This window comes from Agrilus planipennis, unplaced genomic scaffold (assembly GCF_000699045.2).
Source record: "Agrilus planipennis isolate EAB-ADULT unplaced genomic scaffold, Apla_2.0 scaffold413, whole genome shotgun sequence".
In the NCBI taxonomy this organism is placed as follows: domain Eukaryota; kingdom Metazoa; phylum Arthropoda; class Insecta; order Coleoptera; family Buprestidae; genus Agrilus; species Agrilus planipennis.
In genome coordinates this window covers 17,139-43,138 of record NW_020439080.1, presented here as the reverse complement: position 1 = coordinate 43,138, position 26,000 = coordinate 17,139, and the positions used below count along the sequence as shown (strand labels likewise).

At 34.2% G+C, this 26,000-nt stretch overlaps 6 protein-coding genes across 10 annotated transcripts; 4 read left to right on the top strand and 2 right to left on the bottom strand.

Moving 5' to 3' along the window:
• The first annotated feature begins 105 nt into the window (after nt 1-105).
• Nucleotides 106-3,282, top strand: LOC108743266 (T-complex protein 1 subunit zeta). Of its 2 annotated transcripts, none has more exons than XM_025977339.1 (7): nt 106-349; nt 451-790; nt 1,029-1,176; nt 1,236-1,535; nt 1,657-1,959; nt 2,015-2,166; nt 3,115-3,282. In XM_025977339.1, the coding sequence occupies exons 1-7, from the start codon at nt 213-215 to the stop codon at nt 3,160-3,162; spliced, it is 1,428 nt and encodes a 475-aa protein (XP_025833124.1). In that variant the 5' UTR covers nt 106-212; the 3' UTR covers nt 3,163-3,282. The 2 variants fall into 2 exon arrangements, with proteins under 2 accessions (XP_025833124.1, XP_018334273.1); XM_018478771.2 differs by lacking the exon at nt 3,115-3,282 and adding an exon at nt 2,234-2,650.
• LOC108743267 lies at nt 2,702-13,398 on the bottom strand. Of its 4 annotated transcripts, XM_018478773.2 has the most exons (3): nt 13,145-13,398; nt 3,148-4,463; nt 2,702-3,099 (listed from the first exon to the last, which is right to left on the bottom strand). In XM_018478773.2, exons 2-3 carry the CDS (start codon nt 4,430-4,432, stop codon nt 2,813-2,815), a joined length of 1,572 nt encoding a protein of 523 aa, XP_018334275.2. In that variant the 5' UTR covers nt 4,433-4,463; nt 13,145-13,398; the 3' UTR covers nt 2,702-2,812. The 4 variants fall into 4 exon arrangements, with proteins under 4 accessions (XP_018334275.2, XP_025833122.1, XP_025833123.1 ...); XM_025977337.1 differs by having other exon boundaries at nt 2,702-4,446; nt 13,128-13,398; XM_025977338.1 differs by having other exon boundaries at nt 2,702-4,459; nt 13,141-13,398.
• On the top strand, nt 4,472-10,142 carry LOC112905260 (protein son of sevenless-like). Its single transcript, XM_025977335.1, has 11 exons — nt 4,472-4,937; nt 4,995-5,218; nt 5,447-5,603; nt 5,661-5,921; nt 5,985-6,167; nt 6,232-6,510; nt 6,583-7,017; nt 7,248-7,498; nt 8,161-8,356; nt 8,437-8,687; nt 8,802-10,142. Exons 1-11 carry the CDS (start codon nt 4,539-4,541, stop codon nt 8,959-8,961), a joined length of 2,796 nt encoding a protein of 931 aa, XP_025833120.1. The 5' UTR covers nt 4,472-4,538; the 3' UTR covers nt 8,962-10,142.
• Nucleotides 11,087-13,298, top strand: LOC112905261 (chromosome-associated kinesin KIF4-like). Its single transcript, XM_025977341.1, has 6 exons — nt 11,087-11,205; nt 11,619-11,861; nt 11,914-12,350; nt 12,406-12,620; nt 12,795-13,004; nt 13,072-13,298. The coding sequence occupies exons 2-6, from the start codon at nt 11,619-11,621 to the stop codon at nt 13,296-13,298; spliced, it is 1,332 nt and encodes a 443-aa protein (XP_025833126.1). The 5' UTR covers nt 11,087-11,205.
• Nucleotides 13,399-13,488: 90 nt separating the features above from the next.
• Nucleotides 13,489-14,192, bottom strand: LOC108743283 (gamma-secretase subunit pen-2). Its single transcript, XM_018478800.2, has 3 exons — nt 14,041-14,192; nt 13,880-13,984; nt 13,489-13,694 (listed from the first exon to the last, which is right to left on the bottom strand). Exons 1-3 carry the CDS (start codon nt 14,099-14,101, stop codon nt 13,555-13,557), a joined length of 306 nt encoding a protein of 101 aa, XP_018334302.1. The 5' UTR covers nt 14,102-14,192; the 3' UTR covers nt 13,489-13,554.
• A 518-nt stretch (nt 14,193-14,710) lies between these two features.
• Nucleotides 14,711-25,986, top strand: LOC108743280 (protein son of sevenless). The gene is made up of 18 exons (XM_018478796.2): nt 14,711-15,064; nt 15,122-15,241; nt 15,297-15,434; nt 16,770-16,934; nt 18,598-18,776; nt 18,845-19,005; nt 19,098-19,571; nt 20,358-20,827; nt 20,885-21,108; nt 21,337-21,493; nt 21,551-21,811; nt 21,875-22,057; nt 22,122-22,400; nt 22,473-22,907; nt 23,138-23,388; nt 24,051-24,246; nt 24,327-24,577; nt 24,692-25,986. Exons 1-18 carry the CDS (start codon nt 14,969-14,971, stop codon nt 24,849-24,851), a joined length of 4,200 nt encoding a protein of 1,399 aa, XP_018334298.1. The 5' UTR covers nt 14,711-14,968; the 3' UTR covers nt 24,852-25,986.
• The last annotated feature ends 14 nt before the right edge of the window (nt 25,987-26,000 follow it).

Below are 26,000 nucleotides of genomic sequence, written 5' to 3'. Positions count from 1 at the left end.
TTTCACATGAGTAATATATGAGAAAAATGAGTAGGGAATTCTAAGATTATTATGGTTGTCAGCATGTCGGGAAGATGTAGGGAAATTTCGATAAAGAATTTGGAAATAAGAAAATCAGCGGTGATGCGCTTTGGCAACCCTGGGCGAATTGTTTCTTGTTTCAATCCTACCAGGAGGAACATTTATTGATAAACTTGCAAGATTTATTAAAAATGGCAGCAATAAGTTTATTGAATCCCAAAGCTGAGGTTGCTAGAGCAGCTCAAGCTCTTGCTGTGAATATATCGGCAGCGAAAGGAATTCAAGATGTGATGAAAAGTAATTTGGGACCCAAAGGAACTGTCAAAATGTAAGCACATGTTTCTGCAATTTCATTTTTCCATTATAAATAAATGCAACAAAACTATAGGGATTTTACTTAATAGATAATTTTTTTTGTTTTATAATAAGGCTGGTATCAGGAGCCGGTGACATTAAGATAACTAAAGATGGTAATGTTTTGCTTCATGAAATGCAAATACAGCATCCCACGGCTTCTCTAATTGCTAGAGCGTCAACTGCTCAGGATGATATTACCGGAGATGGTACAACTTCAACAGTTTTACTAATTGGAGAACTTTTAAAGCAGGCTGACATTTATGTTTCTGAAGGCGTACATCCAAGAATAATCACTGAAGGTTTTGATATGGCAAGACAGAAAGTTTTACAAATTTTAGATAAAATCAAAATTCCCATTATAATAAATAAAGAAAATCTTACGGATATTGCAAGAACTAGTCTCAGAACAAAAGTAAGCTAATTTACATAAGAGGTTATCTACCTTTCAAATATTCACAAAGAAAATTGAAAATTTTTCATGTGGATATTTCATAACTGAACCTTTTTCAGTCTTTAAAAAAAAAGGAAATGCTTTCGAAAAAACTGAAATATGAAAGTTTTATCAAAATGAAATTATAAAGTGCATTTTTTTTTTTTTTAATTTTAGTGACTATAATAAATTAATTCTGAATTAACTTGTTATTCTGCAGGTTCATCCAATTTTAGCTGATATCTTGACAGATGTTTGTGTAGATGCCATATTAGCTATACGCCAAGAAGATAAACCTGTCGATTTACATATGATTGAATTGATGGAAATGCAACACAAAACTGCAAGTGACACTCAACTTGTAAAAGGTAATTAATTTGATGAACATAAACATGTAATTATTGGTTTATTATACTTATTTTTTAAGGACTTGTTTTGGACCATGGCGCCCGTCATCCGGATATGCCAAAGCAGGTAAAGAATGCGTACATATTAACATGTAATGTGAGCATGGAGTACGAAAAGAGCGAAGTCAATTCTGGCTTTTTCTATAAAACGGCCGAAGAAAGGGAAAAGTTGGTGTCAGCAGAAAGAGAATTCATTGATCAGCGGGTAAAGAAAGTAATTGCTCTCAAGAAAAAATTATGTGATGGTACTGATAAATCTTTCGTTGTTATCAATCAGAAGGGAATCGACCCCTTTAGTCTTGACATGCTTGCAAAAGAAGGTGAATAAATAACTGAAAATGGGCGGTTTACCACTGCAAACTTTACTTAGCGGGCACATGTTTTCTACCCACCACTACTGAGTTACTTTTTCATTTATTTCATAGTCTTGTCTTTTTGTAGGCATTTTAGCCCTTCGTCGCGCAAAGCGACGCAACATGGAACGATTGGCGTTGGCTTGCGGAGGCGTTGCCATGAATCATTTGGATGATTTGCACGAATCACATCTGGGATTTGCTGGCTTGGTCTACGAGCATGTCTTGGGTGAAAACAAATTTACATTTGTGGAGCAATGCAAAAATCCACATTCAGTAACGATACTGATGAAAGGTCCTAATAAACATACCTTAGCACAAATTAAGGACGCCGTCCGCGACGGTCTGCGAGCCATCAATAATGCTGTTGAAGATAAGGCGCTTATACCGGGTAAGATTTAAAATACTCTCTTGGAAATTGTTGTAAAATAGGTATTTTATTTTAGGTGCTGGGGCCTTTGAAATAACTACATACAAAGAATTAATGGAATATAAAGACGAAGTAAAAGGAAAAGCACGCCTAGGGATTGCAGCATATGCTGAAGCTCTTCTTATTATTCCTAAAGTGCTAGCGGTTAATTCCGGATATGATGCTCAGGTTTGTTTTAAATTTTTCTATAATTTCACATGTATTGAATGTGTACATCACTCATTATCATCATCAGGATACGATAGTTAAACTACAGGAGGAATCCCGAGTAAATCCTGAACCCATTGGATTAGATTTGACATCAGGCGAACCGATTAATCCGAAAGATGCCGGGATTTTCGATAATTATGTTGTAAAAAAACAGATTATCAATTCCTGTTCAGTTATTGCCAGTAATCTCCTTCTTGTCGACGAGATAATGAGAGCGGGAATGAGTAGTCTTAAAGGTTAAAAGGCTTCAGAATTTTATGTTTCATTTTTTCAAATGTTCATTATTTACATGAATATTACAAGCTTTTTAGAAATTTAATTATTAAAAAAAAAAAAATAACAATTCTGCTTCCGAAAATAATGTTGGCTTTTGCATTCCTTATAAATTTCATTTGTCAAGTTATAATTAAAATAAATAGATTAAATAAACGACAAAATTGCACTTTTAAGGTATTTTTTATTTTACAACAGCAACAATAATAAATAAGCGCGACGGTGTAAATTTTAATTAAACAATTTTTTGTAATGTATTTCTTATGGTGTTTTCATTAAAAATATTAATTTAGCAATCATACTATATTTCTGATTTCATTTAATAAATAAATCAAGTAATTGCCTTAAATTTGTTTTTTAAAAACTGTATCCTCTGGACCAATTTATCGTGAGGGTTGTACTCGGTGTATGGAACTGCAAGTACTTTGTATCCCTCAGCATGTAGTAACCTTTCAAATAAATGATGCATTCCAGTCGGTTCGATTTTTCCTCTACACATATCATGAAAATCATACACCACTACAGCTACTCTAATACATTCATCTGACTTCTTATTAAAGGGAAGAGGATTCCCCTTTCTGTCTATCAAGCATTCTCCTTCGATAAGTAATCCTAATCCTGTATTTACATTAGTTTTTAGATAAGTTTCAAGTGGAAAAAGATTACCTAACGTCTCAATGATGGATGCTGCAAGGGCTTTCTTGTTCTTGGATTGTAATGGAACTGCACTATATATATTTGAAGAATCACTTAATTTTGATCCTTTGTAATCATTGTACAGTAAATTAGCAGCAGCATTGATATTCAAAATTTTTAGTTTATGTGGGACTTGGAATTCTATTTCAACTTTTTGAGTAAAACTGTCGGTTAAGACTGATTCTATATGTTTGTCTGTTGCCTGTTCTAAAACCACCAAAGACCACACAAAATCTAACCATGTTGACAATTTGAGTGCATCTTTCTGTGATAACTGTGAAACAAAGACAGTGTTTAGCTTCTCCCATTTTTCAGACCGATGATTAGTGATTGCTAATGTTAAAAACAGGGCAAAAGCATCTTGGGCTCTGGTATTTTCTGCATTACAAAGAACCCATTCAGTTATTGCATCTAACACAACTGGGTCTTTATATCTAATTAAACCAAGGCTTGTTAATATAGAACCAATGACTGCACTTCCTCTTTTATTTTCTTTTAACTGACTGCAAATATCACGACAAATCTTATCTAGTAAAATGTCGTCTATATAATTTAATGAAGCTGCTCCAAACAGAAGGTCAGCACACTGCTTTAAATCTAAATGCTCTTGGCTTCGTGAGATATTGAAAGAGATGGACCTTAATAATGAAACTGATCTTCTTTTCTTAGATGCCAACAGCATTACCACACGAACCATTTGCGGTATTGTTAAACCATTAATAAGTCTAGCAGCTTCATCATCAGCTGTTATATTTACCACCATAGTCAAATCTTCATTGTGAGGTGTCAAATTGGCTTTCGGTTTTTTTGTCAAAACTTTACATAAACGTACAAAGCGGGGATCCCTATCAAAATCAGACAACTGAATTTTATCATCTGTACACCAGTCAGCTAAAACTGATACTATTTTTAAAGCAAATCTTCTCGACAAACCACTTCCCTCTGACAAATTTAGTAATTCTTCAACAGTCTGTGCACCTTTAATTCGTTCGTCCGTTCTTGGAGTTTTTATTTCTTCAACTGCTTTAGAACCCAAGGATGCAAATGCTGCTGCAACTAGTGGATTTTTTGATGTTATTTTACTGACTTTTAAATTTGTCGAAGAACTGCCTTCTATATGCGTTTCATGCGACTTTACTTGAAGTTTTGAAACAGCAGAAACGGGTGCGGACGCATATTGTCGCAAATATTGATACAGTTGTACAATAGAAGCTTTCTGCGGTATTTTCGAATAAATTTGACTAATTTTTAACATTATAAATATTAATCTTTTATAATAATTACTANCAGAGGATGTTTTGTTAAAAGTGAGTTCGGGTAAGAGACTGACAGACAGACGAGTGTTTCTATTTGACGGTCTGATGATATTGTGCAAACCAAATTCGCGACGACAAAGTTCGGTTCATCTCAGTCATCCCGAATGTCGAATTAAAGAAAGATTTTTTATTCGAAAAGTCGAAATAATTGATCATTCGGATACTGACGAATTAAAGAATTCGTTCGAAATATCGCCTAGAATACAGCCAGCCGTCACGTTGTGTGCGAAAAACGCCGAAGACAAAAACTCATGGATGGCCGATCTCGTCATGCTGAATACACGTTCAATGCTCGAACGAATATTGGACGGTATTCTTTCGGACATCGAGCGGAAACATCCGCTGAAGTTGCCCTCTCCTGAAATTTACAAATTTGCCGAACCAGATTCCAAAGACAATATAATATTGGAACAGAGAGAGAACGGCGGAGTTCCTCTTATAAAAGTAATAACAAAATTATCTTTCTTCATTATTCATTTTATCTTTCGATTATTATTTTAGGGAGCCACTTTGTATAAATTGGTTGAACGATTAACGTATCACATTTACGCGGATCCGAAGTTTGTTCGCACATTTCTAACAACGTTTCGCAGTTTCTGCGCTCCTTCGGATCTTTTGGCTTTACTCATCGAACGGTTCAATATACCGGACCCGTCTATGGTCTATTCTCAACGTGAAGATTGGAAACGTTACCGAAAGGAGTACTGTCAACCGGTACAATTCAGGTAATATTTACAATATAAAGTAAAATAAAATAATGGCGGTGGCTCAGGATTGGCTTTTCTTCCTTCGGTCGGTGTCATTCGTGGAATCGCCGAAGCTGAAGAATTAATCCTGGACCATGGCTATCAAGTCCGAATATCCAATCCTTTCCAGGTAACGCCGAGGAAAGTCATAGCCTTTTTATAATAAATTACGATATATTGCTATTGATGTTTTTGGTATTTTTTTAGAGTGTTGAATGTTTTGAGACATTGGGTCGATCATCACTTTTACGATTTCGAGCGCGACCCGAGCCTTTTGGAAAAATTGCACGAGTTCCTCGAATCCGTTAATGGAAAGAGTATGAAGAAGTGGGTCGATAGCGTTCTAAAAATTGTTCAGAGAAAGGTATGGGTGGATAAATTTTAAATGTTGAGCAGTAAATTTTAATTTGACGTATGCTAGTCGGAGCCCGACAACCAGAGGCATATAAAGTTTGCGTTCGACGAATTGCCACCTCCCATAGAATGGCATCATCAGGTGTCCGAAGAGGAGTACGGAATATTAACTCTTCATCCTGTGGAAATTGCTAGACAACTGACTCTTCTCGAATTTGATATTTATCGAACCGTTAAACCCTCTGAACTGGTCGGTTCTGTGTGGACGAAAAAAGAAAAAGAAGTGACGAGCCCTAATCTACTTCGTATGATGAAATACACCACAACGGTAATTTTCTTTTTATTTATTTCGATTTTGGTAAAATTAAAAGACAATATTTTATTCACGTAGGTAACCCGATGGCTCGAAAAAAATATCGTGGAAACAGACAATTTTGAAGAAAGGGTGGCGGTTTTGAGTCGAATAATCGAAATAATGATGGTTCTGCAAGATTTGAACAATTTCAATGCAGTTTTAGCTTTCGTGTCGGCTCTCAGTTCTGCTTCTGTTCATCGTCTAAAATTTACATTTAACGTACGTTGTCGATTGAATTTATCATTTATTGTATCATGTTGTTTAAATAATGCCCGTTTTACAGGCTTTACCCCAAAACCAAAAGAAAATATTTGAAGACTGGAAAACGGACGACCACTTGAAGAGATATCAGGAGAAACTCAGGTCGATAAATCCGCCTTGCGTGCCTTTCTTGGGACTCTACTTGACTAACATTTTGCACCTAGAAGAAGGTAATCCTGACTTTCTGCCCAACACTCAACTGATAAATTTCTTTAAAAGACGAAAAGTGGCGGACATTACGGGCGAAATTCAACAATATCAAAATCAACCCTACTGCTTTAGCGTTGAACCGAAAATTAGAGTGAGTATTTTGTAATCCACATATGAGTACACCTATATATATATAATATGTAATCGTTTATTTACTCATTAGCATTTCTTGGAAAATTTAAATCCTTTCGGTGATATGAACGATACGGACATTAGTAACTACTTGTATAATAAATCGATGGAAATTGAGCCACGTCAATGTCGTCAATTGCCCAAGTTTCCACGAAAATGGCCAAATTTAAATTTAAAAAGTCCAGGCATAAAAACGAAAATCACACGAATGACTGCTTCTTCTTCCTCTTCTTCAACGGCGACGGCAGTTGCGGTGGTAGGTCCAATGTCGACCTTATCTACAATGACCACAACAACGACTACAGCTCCACTTTCGCAGAATCAACAGTCCGTTCAAAGTACCGCCAATAATATTCCAAATGTCACCGGCGTTGTGACCACAAAACAAGAAGAAGCAGTGAGTGTTAAAGCGACGGACGACATTGGCGGTACCAAGTCGGATAATGACTTCAGCGTTTTTGCACAGGTAACCAACTACATTCTAATGTTAAAAGCACTCTTATTATCATTTTGTGGCATAATTAAGTGAAATATTCATAATATATAATGATTGTAGTTAGAACAAGTTATCTTCTGCAAAAAAATGGTTACGTTGCTTAATCGCAATTGATTTCTTTTATCATTACTTTTTGCATGTGTATTTTGCTAAAAGAAACATCAACAGTTACAATAATAAATTGTTTAATTGTTATGTAGGTTCAGATACCGACAAACAGCGGAGGTCAGAATAGTCCCACTTTAAGCCCAATATCGCCAGCAGCTGCAACACCTTTGATTAATTGGTTCCAACCCAGTCACAGTAGGAGCCCTAGCGTTAGTTCGATCGTGTCGGCTGCGTCATTTCGCAGTTCCTCATTCGTTATTCCACCTCCAATCAATCCACGCGTCGATTCTATGTTTGTTAGTGGAGGCAACCTTGGCGGAATAGCCCCCGCTCCTCCCCACATGTAACTTTTCTTTTCGTTTTCAAGTGAAATTTTTATAACGAAGGTAGTATGTTCTAAAAAAAAACATTTGTCGCGGAAATGGCAACGAAAATGTACGAAGGGAGTTAAATTGACATACGAAATCGACAAAGAGTACAAATTTTGTTTCTATTTGCTTTACCTATAAATATAAATTTGAAGTGTCTATGTGTAATATCGAAATAACTGCATTTTTTTAAGCTCATATGATTATTTGTATTTAACTAATCGTAAGATAGAGAAACGACCCTTCAAAAAATATTTTGTCGTTCTTTGCGAGATAATCTTCGAAACGGCCGAACCCATTTCGATGGGACTTTACAGACATAAAGAGGTGGTGTCAGGAACGAACTATGTACTCTACTTTTTTTTAGTAATAGAAGTGAAATCGTTACTAGTTTAATAAACCGAAACATGGCTAGGCTTATATTCAATGAAGTTCCTAAAACATTAAGTAATTTTCTTTAAAATATACAGTTTACATTTTTTTAGTTATTTATTGACTAGAGCAATTGTACATATTTATTTTAAACAACTGGAATTAACATTGCCGGGTGATACGAAGACACGGTTAAAAGCTAGTTTATTAATATAAACATTTTAAAATGTATTGATGAATGTTCTTAATAATTTTCTATCTTTAGCCAACAGCAAAAGATCAATCAGTCGCCCACTTACTGCGGCACCAGCGGCCCTAGCAGTCCCGGCCCTCATAGTCCATCATCTCCTGGCCCATTTTTACCAACCATCGATCCCGTTAGTCCTTGTTTGTCTTCGACACCACCTCCATTACCGCCGCGACGAAGAAGAGATAGCGTCGAAATAAGTTCTCCTCATCAGGTAAAGGAAACGTTCCACGTAGAAGTAGAAATTAGTAATTAATAATAACATTTATTCATATGTACGTTATATTTGTTTAGGCGAAGCTTGCCGTTTCTTCGAAAGAAATTTCTCCGCCACCTCCGCCATTACCACCGCGAAGGGAGGCGACCGTTTCCCCAAATTCTCATCACAACAGCCTGCCGTATCCTTCTCAGAATTTAAATTTCTCTCCCAATACGTTGCCAAGATTAAATCCAACATACACGTCCCAGTTGCACATAAGAAGGCAATCAACGCTGCATCCGCACCTTCCTCCTCGAAATTTGAGCTACACCAACGGCGCTTCAAGGTAGCAATTACTTTCTTTATTGTTTATAATATTTAACGGAAATATAAAAAAACAGTTTTAAATAAGTAAAAATGTGTAATAATAATTTTTTCTGTAATTTACTACTATTTTTAGTGCTCCTGTTCAACCGTCGAATATATCTCCACGCTTTATTAATGAGTCGAATTCGGGACAGGTCACCCCAAAATTGCCACCAAAACCGGCCATCCGTTCTGCCGGCATCACGAGCGGCACAATGTTCCACTATCCCAGTACGTCTAATACTTCAAACTAAATAAAACAACAAATTTAATGGTTCTCGGTTTTTCCAAAATAAGATACCTACTGGACAAACTGAATATTTTCTTTTAGTTCTTCTTGTTTTGGCGTTTTTCTATGACTAACGGAAATATCGTTATCGAATGCCTTATCATACAATTGTTATGTACGTTTTATTTATTCAGTTGTTTTATTTAAAAACTTCTTTTTCTAATGTCGATTTTTTGAATATCTGTTAGTATTTTTTCATTTACGGTGAGTGCGATTTTGCAATAGATTATTTTAATATAAGTTATTGAACCCCGACAATATTTAATTGAAAATGAATTTTATAATTATGTAGAAAATGGATTCGCATAATTATGAAACCAAGAATTCCCAGAATTTTATATTGTTTTAATAGGAAAACAGCGAGTGGGTCATGCAAAATTATCGCCTTAATCGCATCAGCCACGCAAGGAATCCAAATTAAAACGGGAGTATTATGTACGATACAATTTATCATATGGGTAGTACGCTTCTTCCATTATTATCATGCATGTATGTATATACATTGCAAATGCAAATAAAAATTTATTCAGTTTTTAAAGTAAGAATCCGAGCTTAAAGTAAACTCAATTTTATTATCTTTCGCATATGTTCGACGTATTTGTATATAATGTTTAAAGTATTGGATTTTTATTGCTTACCGACATTTTCTGTGTTAAACAAAAATATACATAGCAGTGAAAATTGCATTAGATTTACTACGTGATGTGTAATTTTATATATTGTATATTAAGAACAAGATACGTTGTCGAGCTGATTCGGCAACCACCGGCATAAGGAATTGTTGTAATTAACAAAAAACTATATAAATAAATGAATAAAGCTTCGTGTGATGGGTGTACCCGTTAATAATGTTATAAAGATGGTTATTTTTTAAATGTAATGTGTATGCGTCTGTGTGCATGGTAAGACGCACGATTGATCACATTGCGTTGCAACACAATGGCGGAACAAAAGGGCGAGAAAGTGAATTGTGAAATTGATTTGCGATTGAAAGGGTTGTGGGCATCAAGAATCGATAAATGTATTATAATTTCGGTATAATTTAAAATCTGTGATAGTAGTATGGACCATTATTTGTAAAAAAAAAAAAAAATATGTAGAAAAATGTATAACAGATAGGGAAAAATAAGACCAATAAATGTACCATTACTGTTATTAATTTTGTCTTTTTTTTTTTTTTTAACTTATTTACATAATTAACTGATAAAGATACAAACATACTATTGAACATGTTTTAAGGACGTTTTTAATAATTTTCATTATTCAACGGAAATTATTCAATCCTCAGGTATGTTCATGTGCATCTTGATGTTGATTTGAGTTGTGAAGAGAGGCAATACAGCTTGTGCTCAGACTTCTACTAGGAGATCGAAAGAATTGTAAACTTTTTGACATTAATAAATCCATGCGCCCTATTTTCGAGATTTAGGTCTTTAGACTTCCTCTTGTTCATAGGATGAAAAAGGAGTTGAATGAAAAACGTTTTGTTGCTTTTGACGACGTAAAATGGAGTAATATGACTGTTATTAGTAACAAAGGAGAGCATGTTGAAGGAAATTGAAGTTGCATTACATGGACATAACACCAAAGATTTAAAATTTATAAGGAAAAGTGAAACGAAAATTTTATTTGCTATTTCATACTAAACATTTGAATTCGTAATAGGCGTGTTAGGCCGAACTAAGTCTTTAGTAAACTTAGTAATTTACTACTAAGAGCACTGAGATAGTACCATTATAGTACTGAGCTGAGTCGTTGACCGGTGCACATCATAGTAGCCGAAAAAGTTTTCTTATCCATAAAATGTAGAAAAAAAAAATTCATTTACCAACTTCACACAGACATCCTACTTTACATTCTATTTTCATTTTTGAGTGCAAAGAAAAATGTTAATGGACTTTTTGTGTCAAACATGAATAAGAATTATTTTCAAAATATTAAAAGTCCGATCCTGGTTATACCTACCTATTATCTATGGTTATCTACATTATTTTATACCTCTATGCATCTATACCAAAAACCAATGAACCAATCACATAAAATTTCCCATTGCGCAATCGCCCAAAGAACAATTTTAAATGTCAAAAACTTTGTAACGGTCGAACACGAAAGCACGACGTTTTCTTCTCTTTTTCTTCCAGTTTCGGATGTTTGCTGGAGGCGTTAAACGTAACAGAATTTTTTGATTCATTTTCGTTTGATCTGAAAGGTACGTTTATAAGTTTAAGAATCGGTTGTTCAGTTTTAAAAAATTGGTGCAATTGTATTTTTGAAGTGAACATCGAAAACGATATTGGGCAATTATAATTTTAATAAGTAATTCTTTTAAATTGATTATTTGGCCCTTCCCAAATTGCAATAATTGTACTTCATTAAAATTTTCGACTAATACGTATTTGAAATGCTCAATATAATATCAATAACTGTATTTCGAAAAAACGATTCTTCTTTTTGAGTTTTAAGCCGGTACTACCATTATTTGAGTCGGTTTTGTTCATTTTGCTTGATAATTTATAATAAGAAATTGTATCCTTAGTTGGCAGGTTTAAATAAATAGCTGGAGGTTTTAATAAATGCAAATTTGTAGTTTGTAGTTGATATTATATATTTCCAACAATTTAGATGAACGAACCAAACAACGATCGAGACTGTAACGATTCGGTAAAGGTTGCTGTACGAATCAGGCCATTGGTCGAGTCAGAAATAGCTAGAGGATGCAACAATGTTTTAGAAGTTATACCTTCATTACAACAAGTTCAGGTGGCAGATAAAGCCTTCACATACAATTACGTCTACGATTGTGAATCAACACAGGAAGAATTTTACAACAGTTGTTCCAAGAAGTTAATTACCAACTTGTTTAAGGTTTAATAATACAAAAAAACTTTAGCTGTTTAGCTTATTATGCTTTTTGTAGGGGTACAATGTGACCATATTGGCTTATGGACAAACAGGCTCTGGAAAAACTTATACCATGGGTACTTGTTATGATGGTGAGGGTGAAATGGGAATTATACCCCGGGCAATACACGACATTTTTACCTACGTCCGCGATAATTTTTCTTATGATTTTACTGTAACGGTAACGTTTATGGAACTTTATCAGGAGACACTGTACGATTTATTGTCAAAAAAACCGAAAGATCAGTGTAATGTCGAAATTAGAGATGACGGAAAAAATATATTGATTCCTAACTTAACAGAAGAAACCGTTGATAGTGCTCATAAAGCTTTGGAGTTTTTAAGAATCGGTTCTTTGTCTCGGGTAGTGGGATCCACTAATATGAATGCCCAAAGTAGTCGTAGTCATGCAATTTTTACCATTAACCTATGCATGCAAAAGAAAGATGACAGGTAAAAATTTAATCTATAATACTTTTTAACTATTCAGAGGAAAAATCAATTTCAGTAACCAAAACAAGGCTGCAAAGTTTCATTTGGTAGATCTAGCCGGTTCAGAAAGATCAAAGAAAACTGGAGCAACTGGACAAACTTTTAAAGAAGGCATAAATATAAATAAGGGATTACTTGCCCTTGGAAATGTCATATCTGCTTTGGGAGATGAAAAACTGCAAGCGGGTTATATCTCTTACAGAGACAGCAATTTGACAAGACTATTAAAAGGTGAAAAATAAACAAATAAATAAGTAAAAAAAATAATTTGTTGTAACCTCATAATAACAAAGATACGCAATTTATAGCTAAACGTTGTGTTCATTTATTATGTTATTGTAAGCACATCATTTAATATATTTAATTAATTAATTTATTTATTGATCTGAAATGTGTAAATTTTAGATTCTCTTGGAGGTAATAGCATCACATTAATGATTGCTTGCGTTAGTCCAGCTGATTATAATCTAGAAGAGACGCTATCAACTTTGCGATATGCTGATAGAGCAAGAAAAATTAAGAATAAACCTATTGTCAATCAAGATCCAAAAATTGCAGAGATAAATCGTTTGAAAAAGACAATACAGCAGCTGCGTTTGGAATTAATTGGTCAAGGTAGATAGTCCGATAAGTGTATTTATGTAACAATACTATGTAATGTTTAAATATATAATTATTACAGGTGGTCCCATAGTTTGTCAAGGTGAAATAGACACGATTAGAAAAGAAAATGACCANTTTTATAATAATTACTATTACTTATTTCCTATTCTACATAACCACAAAAAAAACACAAAATTGAAGACGTATAGCATAGATAGACATATAGATAATTTAAACGTAGACCACCTGAACTGTAGCACAATAATCATAGATAATACAACTTTTGTGATTTATTGGAACTACTAGTCTCATAGATAAAACTAATGTGATCAATAGTGATTTAAATTATACTGTCATATAACTGTAATTTTGAATTTATCTTTTTCTTTGTTATGTGAACGTTCGATTGATGTTTTAAAATTATCTTACATTATGAACTACACATTCCAACAAATCGCTATAACTAAACGAACAAGGTAAACAAACAACATCGACAGACGATTATTATACATATTATTATCTTCACTTATTTGATATAGTTTTTATTGCATATTGGTGATGTTTAGGGTCTGCCCAATGGAATTATAAACGATATATCGTCAGCAAATTCACCCCATTTCGCTCTATTAAGTTGAAAAGTGAGAACCCAGCCAATAACTATTATAATCCATACTAAAGTTCCAACAGCAGACAGTACAACAACTGAAAAGTTAAAATTAACCGTAACATTATTACATTAGAGGTATTGTGATAGGGTATTTAATCCATCAAAATAGGGACAAATAGTTTAAATACAGTAGGTAATGCAGGGATTTTGAAAATAATTAAAAATTAATGTAATTGAAAAAATGCGTATTGGGTACTACTAAACAAGAAACTGTCCTTACATTTTTTTATATCTTTTTGTTCTTCAAAAGGAGGTTTATAAAAAGCTTCTTTAAAAAACCATATACTGTTTATGGCCCATAGAAACGGTAAGAGTGCAAATCCCGCTAAAACAATAACGGCATCTGTAATGGTTACATCTATCCTTTATTGAGTTACGTACCTTTAAAGTACCATTTACACAAACATAATTTATTTGGATGTGACATTTTAGCTAAATCCATCGTGAAGACTGATGAAGACTAATTTCCATAGATTAAACTAATTTGTCATTCATTGATACTTGCTCATACTCATACCACAGTATAAACTATATACAGCAGCATTACAGCAGTTTCACTTCGCACCGGCACAGTATAAACTATATGTTATTTATATATATATATACATTCATTGCCGATGACCTTTGAGCTGGCGCCAATTCACCAATTAAATTTATTAGTCAAAAATAAAAATGTCACGAACGATTGGCACAGATTTAATTTACGAAATTTGATTTTTGTTATTTTATGTTGGCTAATTATACACGAGTTGGAAATTGTACTCGTATCTCGCATAGGCATCTCCCAAGGTAGATGTTTTTCTAGTTTCTCATTCTAAACTCCATAAGTCCGACCTTTATAATGATAAAAACCAATTAGACTTTATCATGGCCAAAAACAAAAACTAACTTTTATCGATTGCATTGGAACGATTAATACGCAGAATCAAATTCAAATGTAAATATCGAAAAGAGATAAAATTGGATAGTTTAGGGATATTTTGTTATCGTAGAAAAGGATAGTAGACAACAGACAAGTTGACAGGTAATAATAATGCTAATGGAGTAATGGCCACTTTAGTTCAATATGGCGTGTCGGGTTGTATTTATGTACAAGAACAGTGATTAATTAATGAAATGAATTGCGTGATGTTTAATTTTCTTTTATATAACAAACTAAAATATATGTGCAAAATACGAGAAAAGTGGTGACGAGTAATTGCAGTTATTTATTTGCATTAAACGAAATAATCCTTAATTTTATACAATGGCAGTTAGTGTGTTCACAATTTTATGTGTTTATTACTGAAGGTGATTTTTTTATTTAAATATGAATATTGTGAATGTGGGAGACCATACATATGATTTTAAATCAGAAGAAAATTCGGTCAAGTGGAAAGGCGTTCTGGTAGCAGCTTTAAAAAAAGTAAAAACATTGTCAATCTAACTAAAGTTTGGCTATTGTAATTGAAATTTTTGTTAGGTTTTAGAACAGGTTCATCCTTCTTTAGGTGCGAAGGACGATGCTCTCGATTACGTAGAAAGTTTATGCTTGAGACTGCTGGCTATGCTTTGTGCTAAGCCTAGTCCCCATACTGTTCAAGTAGGTGTACATATCTTATACCAACAATACGTTATAAAGAATGATTACGCTTTAGGATGTGGAATATCGTGTTCAAAATACTTTTCCAACACCAATCGATAAATGGGCTCTTAAAGAAGCACAAGAAGCTTTGGAAAGAGGCAAAAAGAAATCAGTATTACCTGTTGACAGAATTCACAATTTATTACAAAAAGTAAGTATTGATTGAATTTATTTCAATATAATATATTTTTGATTGAAATTTTCATTGTGATATTGCACACTGTCACCGTTACTTTTTAATTTATACATCAAAGATGCGATCAACATTACAAGAAGGACAACTATAGGGATAGAAATACAGGGGCAAGAGATTAGTATGCTTGGATTTGTAGATGATGTAGCAGTATTAGTATCTAGCAAGGAGGAGTTAAATATAGCCTTAAATAAAATGGAAGTGGTATTGACAAAACAGTATTTAATGAAGATGAATAAAAGTAAAACAAAAATACTCATATGCAAGGAAAGAAATAGTAGGTAAAGAGCGAATATAAAGATACGAGACGAAAAAATGGCTGATTTTCGGTATTTAGGAAGTTAGATAACTTAGGATGGAAGGAGCAGTGTAGATATAAAACAGAGGATAGCGCAGGGTCGAGTCGCTTTCAACAAAGAGAAGTCACTTTTGTGCTCACGAACGGTTAATTTAGAAATTCCAAAAAGATTATCAGAGGTGTATGTCCGTAACGCGTCGCTGTACGGGAGCGAAACATGGACGTTGGGCGCGGCAGAAAGGAAAAGGTTGTGGTGTTACAGGCGAATGATGAGGATACCGTGGATTGAGAAGGTTAGAAATGAAGAGGTGTTTGAAAGGAGAACAGAGGACTCTATGGTAGTCAATAAGAAATAAGCAAGATAGGTTGCTAGGACACCTTCTCAGGCATAATGGGCTAGTCCAAGACATTTATTTGTGATTACTAGTTGTTTACACATGTAATCAGATAGTAAACCCTACAGAAGTAAACGCAGTAGGATCGGTCAATTTTAATATCTAACTTAATAACTAGAAATACAAAAAATAAGAGAAAAATGAGAAACAATCAAAATTTAAATTTGCATAAAGTTTGACATCATTTCTTTTTTCTTTAACTATAATTAATTAAAATAGAAATTTGTAGTTGTTGGTAGATGTTTTTTGCAACCGTTTTTTAATTTTATTTTCTTTGTGGTTAAATTTTTCAGAGTTTTTAAATCATTTGGTAGTCGATTAAATATCTTTATTGCATTTGTTTGACTACTTTTCACAGTAACAGTTTTAATTCCGAGAGGTAATAATATACTTTTATTTCTTAGAAACAGAAACGGGAGTTAAGAGGAGTAGACGTAGACGTAGGTTACTTTACTGTTCACAAATTGTTAAGGAAGTTTTCGGGAAATGCGGAAATTAGCTCGGGTTAGGATCAGTCTGGATTAGGACTGACGACCTTATGATGATTATATTATGATATTTATGTACTGTTAATAAGTATATTATGATTTATTATTTCAGGAGGTGTTGTTATACAAGGTGGATTCTGCAGTGTCCCTTTTCTTGGTTGCTGTCTTGGAATACATATCAGCGGACATTCTTAAGCTGGCGGGAAACTATGTGAAGCATATAAAACATGTGGAAATCACTTTTCAGGATGTGCAAATTTCAATGAATGCTGATAAAGTAAGATTATTTTACTGATGCATTTTAATAATGAGTGTTTTGTTTATATATTTTAGTCCGTGTTCACAATGTTACTGTAAGGTACATAAATAGATGTTAAAGTGATTTCCATGAAATTATCTCGATAAAAATGACACACTTTCAAGCAGTATTCATTTTACTAAAAAAAAAAATGTATGAAAAAACGACTTTGCAATTATTCAGGATTTTAGTATTAAAAAAGACGGTCACTGAAATAGTTAACCAATTAATTATTTAGATTGTGTAATTTTTGGTAACAACCAATAATCCAAATGCATACAACAGGTGTAATAGAATAGTAGGCAGGTAACCTTTTAGTCGGTAAAAGGGACACACAGTAAGAAAATCCAGTAATGGTCAGTAGATATGCTGGTGATTGCAAAAACAAGAAAACACGTAACAATAATTTTTTGTTTAAATCTTAAAGAACATTGATCAAAAAAATTAAATTAAAGCAAAAAAACAAATTGAACAGTATCTTCGGAATATATTCATCAAACTGAGAGTATAATCAAAATTTAATGTGTAGAGGAACATTAGACGATGACATTTTATCTATTTCCCCCCCCCCCCGTGGGATATGAATACGGCTTGTGTACGCCCGTTTGCACACTTTTCGTGGCATTTTATTGTAAGTTTATGAATATTTAAAAAGAATTATTACTTGCATGTATTTTTTTTATAATTTTCGTAGCCTAGGCTATCGGATAAACGTGCAATGATTAAAAATAAAAAATTCGCCATACGATTAACTAACTATTGGCTGTTGTGAATATGCTGTTGAACGAGCAAAAAAGCTATTATTTATGTACGGTGCAGTTAAGAAGGCACACAAATTTTTTGATTTATTTTTATTATCTCAGAACACCATTGCCACGTGCTCCATGTAATAAATGTAATATTAATCGTTAATGTTTTTAATATGCTTCTGCTTTTTCATGCCTGGCCTAAATAGCCCACTGTCATGGTAGGTAGACGATTCATTGAGTTTAACGATAAAAATCATAATATCCTCTTTCATTCTAATTTAAATTTTAATTTTTGTTAATGTCCAAAAGTATGTAGTGTTAGTGAACGTACAAGATATATTACGTATTGTACAATATTAGTTTAAGCCATCACACGTTATTTAAAACATCTTTGGCAAAAATTAAAAATTAACGATAATAGACAATAAAATGCGAATATACTTCAAGTACATTGTTTTTTTCAATATGCATTATTAAAGCTTCATATGATTTTTTTATTTGGCGGTTGAGTTTGCATGAAAATTTTTTGATTGACGCTTAAGCACGAATTAGTTTATTACAACTGTTTCTGCAATATATATACAAGTTATGAAACGTAGCCGTCGTTCATATTAATTAAAGTTAAGCGAAAAATAAATTACACAAATATATTCACTGTGATTAACATTCAATAGTTTTTTCTTATACATATAATTCCGTACAATATGTGTTTCGTATTAAGCAACGAAATAAAAAAATTGATAGATTTTTATACTTTTTGCACGTAAAAATTTAATTATTCTATTATTTTTTTATTTAGATTTTTAAGCTTTTCTTCTATTGTATTTCACGTCTTCTAGTCGTTTAATTTAGCAAATACGTGTCTGTTTTAATTGTAAAATTTTTTTCGTTAGGCTTTAATGGACATGTTTTATCAAGATGAAGGCGGTGGAAACATCGGAGTACTCAGTGAGCCTCCCGTATTACCCCCCGCCCCGCGAACAAGCCTCACGTATGAGGAGGTAGTCAGGGAATTGATGGCGTCTGAAAGACAGTACCTTAGGGAGTTACACATGGTGATAAGGGTTTTTAGGTTAGAATCTTTCAAATATGTTTTAACAACTTTTAAAACATTTTCATAACACTAAATTTTTTTTCCAGAGAAGAAATAATAAAGTTGAACGTTACACAAAAAGAGTTGGACTGTATTTTTTCAAATATTCTAGACATTTACGAATTAACTGTAACGTTACTCGGAAGTTTGGAGGACGTGATGGAAATGGCACAGGATCAAATGGCTTATATTGGTAGCTGTTTTGAAGGTTCGCACATGATATCAACTACGTACATGTATACCTGTGTTTCAGTAGTTCCATTGCATAACTGTATCTTTTTCTTTTTATTTTAATTATAGAGTTAGCGGAAGCGGCTGAATTCGATGTGTACAGCAAATACGCACATGATGTTATGACTTCATCCTGTCGCGATACATTGAACAATTTATTGTCACGTCCCGATATAAACAGCACTTTAGCAACTGCCGGCCAGGGAATGCGTCTCGCCCTCAAGTATTATCTTCCAGCGTTACTTCTCGGTCCAATTAAGCACTGCTTTTGTTATTTGGAGCACATCAAGCTGCTTAAATGTTTGTCGGAATCGGTCGAAGATAAGGAGACCTTGGAGCAGGTGGAAGGCCTGCTTAAACCACTTTTCACCGAACTATCGTCGTATACTAGCGCACAAAATTTACAGCGATTAAACGCAATTCCGCCTTATAATGCCCGAGTCCGTCGACAGAATGCTCTCGACAAAATCCACGAACTTCAGCGGATTGTTGAGAATTGGGACACGAAGGATATCGGTCAATGTTGTAACGAATTCATCAGAGGTAAGACATAATTTGATATATATCATCCATATATATATATATATGGATGATGAAGACAACTTTGATGTAACATCAATTTCTAATACTATCACAAATTCAAATTAATAACAAGTAATAACGATATCAAAATCAAAAATAGCGTTACATTTTATCGCATTTTCGTCATATAATTCAATGTGCTTACAATCAAATGAAGCAATAGGTTTTTTGCGACGAAAATCGATAGTTCCTTTAATACATACGTAAGTTACACTCACAATTTCGTGAAAATCGGTAAAATAGTTTTTGCAAAATTCAATTTGCATTTTAAAATATTTCAAAAATTCATTTTGATATCAGTGTCACAAATTTAATCTCACATTGATCCTGATTTTTTTACGCATGCTCTGAGATCCGCGCCAACATTCCAAATACGAACAAGTTGCGTAGACCCGTATACAAACGCAGGGCATACATTTGCGGTCTTACTGCGACGTTTTCCTTTTTATGGAGCGCTAAGCCTGGAAATTGGCCACTGGTCACTTATTACGTGTAATATTAAGAGCATTACAAGAGTTATTTAAAACTTTGGAAAGCGCTTCAATCGCTAATAATGTATAGTTTTTTACATTATTTATATTTGTTTCACCAAGTTCACCTGAGTAGCTGCTACTAGCTTAAAGTTGTAGAATATTCAACAAATTCCATATTTACCGAAAGTAGGCCGTCGGTGTTATATTATGTGATTTTTTTATTTACTTATACATTTGCACTTGTATCTAATGCGTAGATCGACGTTAATTTCAGAGGATGTTTTGTTAAAAGTGAGTTCGGGTAAGAGACTGACAGACAGACGAGTGTTTCTATTTGACGGTCTGATGATATTGTGCAAACCAAATTCGCGACGACAAAGTTCGGTTCATCTCAGTCATCCCGAATGTCGAATTAAAGAAAGATTTTTTATTCGAAAAGTCGAAATAATTGATCATTCGGATACTGACGAATTAAAGAATTCGTTCGAAATATCGCCTAGAATACAGCCAGCCGTCACGTTGTGTGCGAAAAACGCCGAAGACAAAAACTCATGGATGGCCGATCTCGTCATGCTGAATACACGTTCAATGCTCGAACGAATATTGGACGGTATTCTTTCGGACATCGAGCGGAAACATCCGCTGAAGTTGCCCTCTCCTGAAATTTACAAATTTGCCGAACCAGATTCCAAAGACAATATAATATTGGAACAGAGAGAGAACGGCGGAGTTCCTCTTATAAAAGTAATAACAAAATTATCTTTCTTCATTATTCATTTTATCTTTCGATTATTATTTTAGGGAGCCACTTTGTATAAATTGGTTGAACGATTAACGTATCACATTTACGCGGATCCGAAGTTTGTTCGCACATTTCTAACAACGTTTCGCAGTTTCTGCGCTCCTTCGGATCTTTTGGCTTTACTCATCGAACGGTTCAATATACCGGACCCGTCTATGGTCTATTCTCAACGTGAAGATTGGAAACGTTACCGAAAGGAGTACTGTCAACCGGTACAATTCAGGTAATATTTACAATATAAAGTAAAATAAAATAATGGCGGTGGCTCAGGATTGGCTTTTCTTCCTTCGGTCGGTGTCATTCGTGGAATCGCCGAAGCTGAAGAATTAATCCTGGACCATGGCTATCAAGTCCGAATATCCAATCCTTTCCAGGTAACGCCGAGGAAAGTCATAGCCTTTTTATAATAAATTACGATATATTGCTATTGATGTTTTTGGTATTTTTTTAGAGTGTTGAATGTTTTGAGACATTGGGTCGATCATCACTTTTACGATTTCGAGCGCGACCCGAGCCTTTTGGAAAAATTGCACGAGTTCCTCGAATCCGTTAATGGAAAGAGTATGAAGAAGTGGGTCGATAGCGTTCTAAAAATTGTTCAGAGAAAGGTATGGGTGGATAAATTTTAAATGTTGAGCAGTAAATTTTAATTTGACGTATGCTAGTCGGAGCCCGACAACCAGAGGCATATAAAGTTTGCGTTCGACGAATTGCCACCTCCCATAGAATGGCATCATCAGGTGTCCGAAGAGGAGTACGGAATATTAACTCTTCATCCTGTGGAAATTGCTAGACAACTGACTCTTCTCGAATTTGATATTTATCGAACCGTTAAACCCTCTGAACTGGTCGGTTCTGTGTGGACGAAAAAAGAAAAAGAAGTGACGAGCCCTAATCTACTTCGTATGATGAAATACACCACAACGGTAATTTTCTTTTTATTTATTTCGATTTTGGTAAAATTAAAAGACAATATTTTATTCACGTAGGTAACCCGATGGCTCGAAAAAAATATCGTGGAAACAGACAATTTTGAAGAAAGGGTGGCGGTTTTGAGTCGAATAATCGAAATAATGATGGTTCTGCAAGATTTGAACAATTTCAATGCAGTTTTAGCTTTCGTGTCGGCTCTCAGTTCTGCTTCTGTTCATCGTCTAAAATTTACATTTAACGTACGTTGTCGATTGAATTTATCATTTATTGTATCATGTTGTTTAAATAATGCCCGTTTTACAGGCTTTACCCCAAAACCAAAAGAAAATATTTGAAGACTGGAAAACGGACGACCACTTGAAGAGATATCAGGAGAAACTCAGGTCGATAAATCCGCCTTGCGTGCCTTTCTTGGGACTCTACTTGACTAACATTTTGCACCTAGAAGAAGGTAATCCTGACTTTCTGCCCAACACTCAACTGATAAATTTCTTTAAAAGACGAAAAGTGGCGGACATTACGGGCGAAATTCAACAATATCAAAATCAACCCTACTGCTTTAGCGTTGAACCGAAAATTAGAGTGAGTATTTTGTAATCCACATATGAGTACACCTATATATATATAATATGTAATCGTTTATTTACTCATTAGCATTTCTTGGAAAATTTAAATCCTTTCGGTGATATGAACGATACGGACATTAGTAACTACTTGTATAATAAATCGATGGAAATTGAGCCACGTCAATGTCGTCAATTGCCCAAGTTTCCACGAAAATGGCCAAATTTAAATTTAAAAAGTCCAGGCATAAAAACGAAAATCACACGAATGACTGCTTCTTCTTCCTCTTCTTCAACGGCGACGGCAGTTGCGGTGGTAGGTCCAATGTCGACCTTATCTACAATGACCACAACAACGACTACAGCTCCACTTTCGCAGAATCAACAGTCCGTTCAAAGTACCGCCAATAATATTCCAAATGTCACCGGCGTTGTGACCACAAAACAAGAAGAAGCAGTGAGTGTTAAAGCGACGGACGACATTGGCGGTACCAAGTCGGATAATGACTTCAGCGTTTTTGCACAGGTAACCAACTACATTCTAATGTTAAAAGCACTCTTATTATCATTTTGTGGCATAATTAAGTGAAATATTCATAATATATAATGATTGTAGTTAGAACAAGTTATCTTCTGCAAAAAAATGGTTACGTTGCTTAATCGCAATTGATTTCTTTTATCATTACTTTTTGCATGTGTATTTTGCTAAAAGAAACATCAACAGTTACAATAATAAATTGTTTAATTGTTATGTAGGTTCAGATACCGACAAACAGCGGAGGTCAGAATAGTCCCACTTTAAGCCCAATATCGCCAGCAGCTGCAACACCTTTGATTAATTGGTTCCAACCCAGTCACAGTAGGAGCCCTAGCGTTAGTTCGATCGTGTCGGCTGCGTCATTTCGCAGTTCCTCATTCGTTATTCCACCTCCAATCAATCCACGCGTCGATTCTATGTTTGTTAGTGGAGGCAACCTTGGCGGAATAGCCCCCGCTCCTCCCCACATGTAACTTTTCTTTTCGTTTTCAAGTGAAATTTTTATAACGAAGGTAGTATGTTCTAAAAAAAAACATTTGTCGCGGAAATGGCAACGAAAATGTACGAAGGGAGTTAAATTGACATACGAAATCGACAAAGAGTACAAATTTTGTTTCTATTTGCTTTACCTATAAATATAAATTTGAAGTGTCTATGTGTAATATCGAAATAACTGCATTTTTTTAAGCTCATATGATTATTTGTATTTAACTAATCGTAAGATAGAGAAACGACCCTTCAAAAAATATTTTGTCGTTCTTTGCGAGATAATCTTCGAAACGGCCGAACCCATTTCGATGGGACTTTACAGACATAAAGAGGTGGTGTCAGGAACGAACTATGTACTCTACTTTTTTTTAGTAATAGAAGTGAAATCGTTACTAGTTTAATAAACCGAAACATGGCTAGGCTTATATTCAATGAAGTTCCTAAAACATTAAGTAATTTTCTTTAAAATATACAGTTTACATTTTTTTAGTTATTTATTGACTAGAGCAATTGTACATATTTATTTTAAACAACTGGAATTAACATTGCCGGGTGATACGAAGACACGGTTAAAAGCTAGTTTATTAATATAAACATTTTAAAATGTATTGATGAATGTTCTTAATAATTTTCTATCTTTAGCCAACAGCAAAAGATCAATCAGTCGCCCACTTACTGCGGCACCAGCGGCCCTAGCAGTCCCGGCCCTCATAGTCCATCATCTCCTGGCCCATTTTTACCAACCATCGATCCCGTTAGTCCTTGTTTGTCTTCGACACCACCTCCATTACCGCCGCGACGAAGAAGAGATAGCGTCGAAATAAGTTCTCCTCATCAGGTAAAGGAAACGTTCCACGTAGAAGTAGAAATTAGTAATTAATAATAACATTTATTCATATGTACGTTATATTTGTTTAGGCGAAGCTTGCCGTTTCTTCGAAAGAAATTTCTCCGCCACCTCCGCCATTACCACCGCGAAGGGAGGCGACCGTTTCCCCAAATTCTCATCACAACAGCCTGCCGTATCCTTCTCAGAATTTAAATTTCTCTCCCAATACGTTGCCAAGATTAAATCCAACATACACGTCCCAGTTGCACATAAGAAGGCAATCAACGCTGCATCCGCACCTTCCTCCTCGAAATTTGAGCTACACCAACGGCGCTTCAAGGTAGCAATTACTTTCTTTATTGTTTATAATATTTAACGGAAATATAAAAAAACAGTTTTAAATAAGTAAAAATGTGTAATAATAATTTTTTCTGTAATTTACTACTATTTTTAGTGCTCCTGTTCAACCGTCGAATATATCTCCACGCTTTATTAATGAGTCGAATTCGGGACAGGTCACCCCAAAATTGCCACCAAAACCGGCCATCCGTTCTGCCGGCATCACGAGCGGCACAATGTTCCACTATCCCAGTACGTCTAATACTTCAAACTAAATAAAACAACAAATTTAATGGTTCTCGGTTTTTCCAAAATAAGATACCTACTGGACAAACTGAATATTTTCTTTTAGTTCTTCTTGTTTTGGCGTTTTTCTATGACTAACGGAAATATCGTTATCGAATGCCTTATCATACAATTGTTATGTACGTTTTATTTATTCAGTTGTTTTATTTAAAAACTTCTTTTTCTAATGTCGATTTTTTGAATATCTGTTAGTATTTTTTCATTTACGGTGAGTGCGATTTTGCAATAGATTATTTTAATATAAGTTATTGAACCCCGACAATATTTAATTGAAAATGAATTTTATAATTATGTAGAAAATGGATTCGCATAATTATGAAACCAAGAATTCCCAGAATTTTATATTGTTTTAATAGGAAAACAGCGAGTGGGTCATGCAAAATTATCGCCTTAATCGCATCAGCCACGCAAGGAATCCAAATTAAAACGGGAGTATTATGTACGATACAATTTATCATATGGGTAGTACGCTTCTTCCATTATTATCATGCATGTATGTATATACATTGCAAATGCAAATAAAAATTTATTCAGTTTTTAAAGTAAGAATCCGAGCTTAAAGTAAACTCAATTTTATTATCTTTCGCATATGTTCGACGTATTTGTATATAATGTTTAAAGTATTGGATTTTTATTGCTTACCGACATTTTCTGTGTTAAACAAAAATATACATAGCAGTGAAAATTGCATTAGATTTACTACGTGATGTGTAATTTTATATATTGTATATTAAGAACAAGATACGTTGTCGAGCTGATTCGGCAACCACCGGCATAAGGAATTGTTGTAATTAACAAAAAACTATATAAATAAATGAATAAAGCTTCGTGTGATGGGTGTACCCGTTAATAATGTTATAAAGATGGTTATTTTTTAAATGTAATGTGTATGCGTCTGTGTGCATGGTAAGACGCACGATTGATCACATTGCGTTGCAACACAATGGCGGAACAAAAGGGCGAGAAAGTGAATTGTGAAATTGATTTGCGATTGAAAGGGTTGTGGGCATCAAGAATCGATAAATGTATTATAATTTCGGTATAATTTAAAATCTGTGATAGTAGTATGGACCATTATTTGTAAAAAAAAAAAAAAATATGATTAAGAACAAGATACG

Excerpts from the sequence above, each read along its gene's own strand:
- LOC108743283 (XM_018478800.2), bottom strand. The coding sequence starts at position 14,101 with ATGGATTTAGCTAAAATGTCACATCCAAATAAATTATGTTTGTGTAAA. Across the intron at positions 13,985-14,040 it reads GTGTAAATGGTACTTTAAAG|CGGGATTTGCACTCTTACCG; the intron begins GTACGTAACTCA and ends TTATTGTTTTAG. Across the intron at positions 13,695-13,879 it reads ACAAAAAGATATAAAAAAAT|TTGTTGTACTGTCTGCTGTT; the intron begins GTAAGGACAGTT and ends TTAACTTTTCAG.
- LOC108743267 (XM_025977337.1), bottom strand. The coding sequence starts at position 4,432 with ATGTTAAAAATTAGTCAAATTTATTCGAAAATACCGCAGAAAGCTTCT.
- LOC108743280 (XM_018478796.2), top strand. The coding sequence starts at position 14,969 with ATGAATATTGTGAATGTGGGAGACCATACATATGATTTTAAATCAGAA. Across the intron at positions 15,435-16,769 it reads TTCACAATTTATTACAAAAA|GAGGTGTTGTTATACAAGGT; the intron begins GTAAGTATTGAT and ends TTATTATTTCAG. Across the intron at positions 20,828-20,884 it reads GCGGAGTTCCTCTTATAAAA|GGAGCCACTTTGTATAAATT; the intron begins GTAATAACAAAA and ends TTATTATTTTAG.
- LOC112905260 (XM_025977335.1), top strand. The coding sequence starts at position 4,539 with ATGATATTGTGCAAACCAAATTCGCGACGACAAAGTTCGGTTCATCTC. Across the intron at positions 5,922-5,984 it reads TGATGAAATACACCACAACG|GTAACCCGATGGCTCGAAAA; the intron begins GTAATTTTCTTT and ends TTATTCACGTAG. Across the intron at positions 6,511-6,582 it reads GCGTTGAACCGAAAATTAGA|CATTTCTTGGAAAATTTAAA; the intron begins GTGAGTATTTTG and ends TTTACTCATTAG.
- LOC108743266 (XM_018478771.2), top strand. The coding sequence starts at position 213 with ATGGCAGCAATAAGTTTATTGAATCCCAAAGCTGAGGTTGCTAGAGCA. Across the intron at positions 1,536-1,656 it reads TGACATGCTTGCAAAAGAAG|GCATTTTAGCCCTTCGTCGC; the intron begins GTGAATAAATAA and ends GTCTTTTTGTAG. Across the intron at positions 1,960-2,014 it reads AGATAAGGCGCTTATACCGG|GTGCTGGGGCCTTTGAAATA; the intron begins GTAAGATTTAAA and ends ATTTTATTTTAG.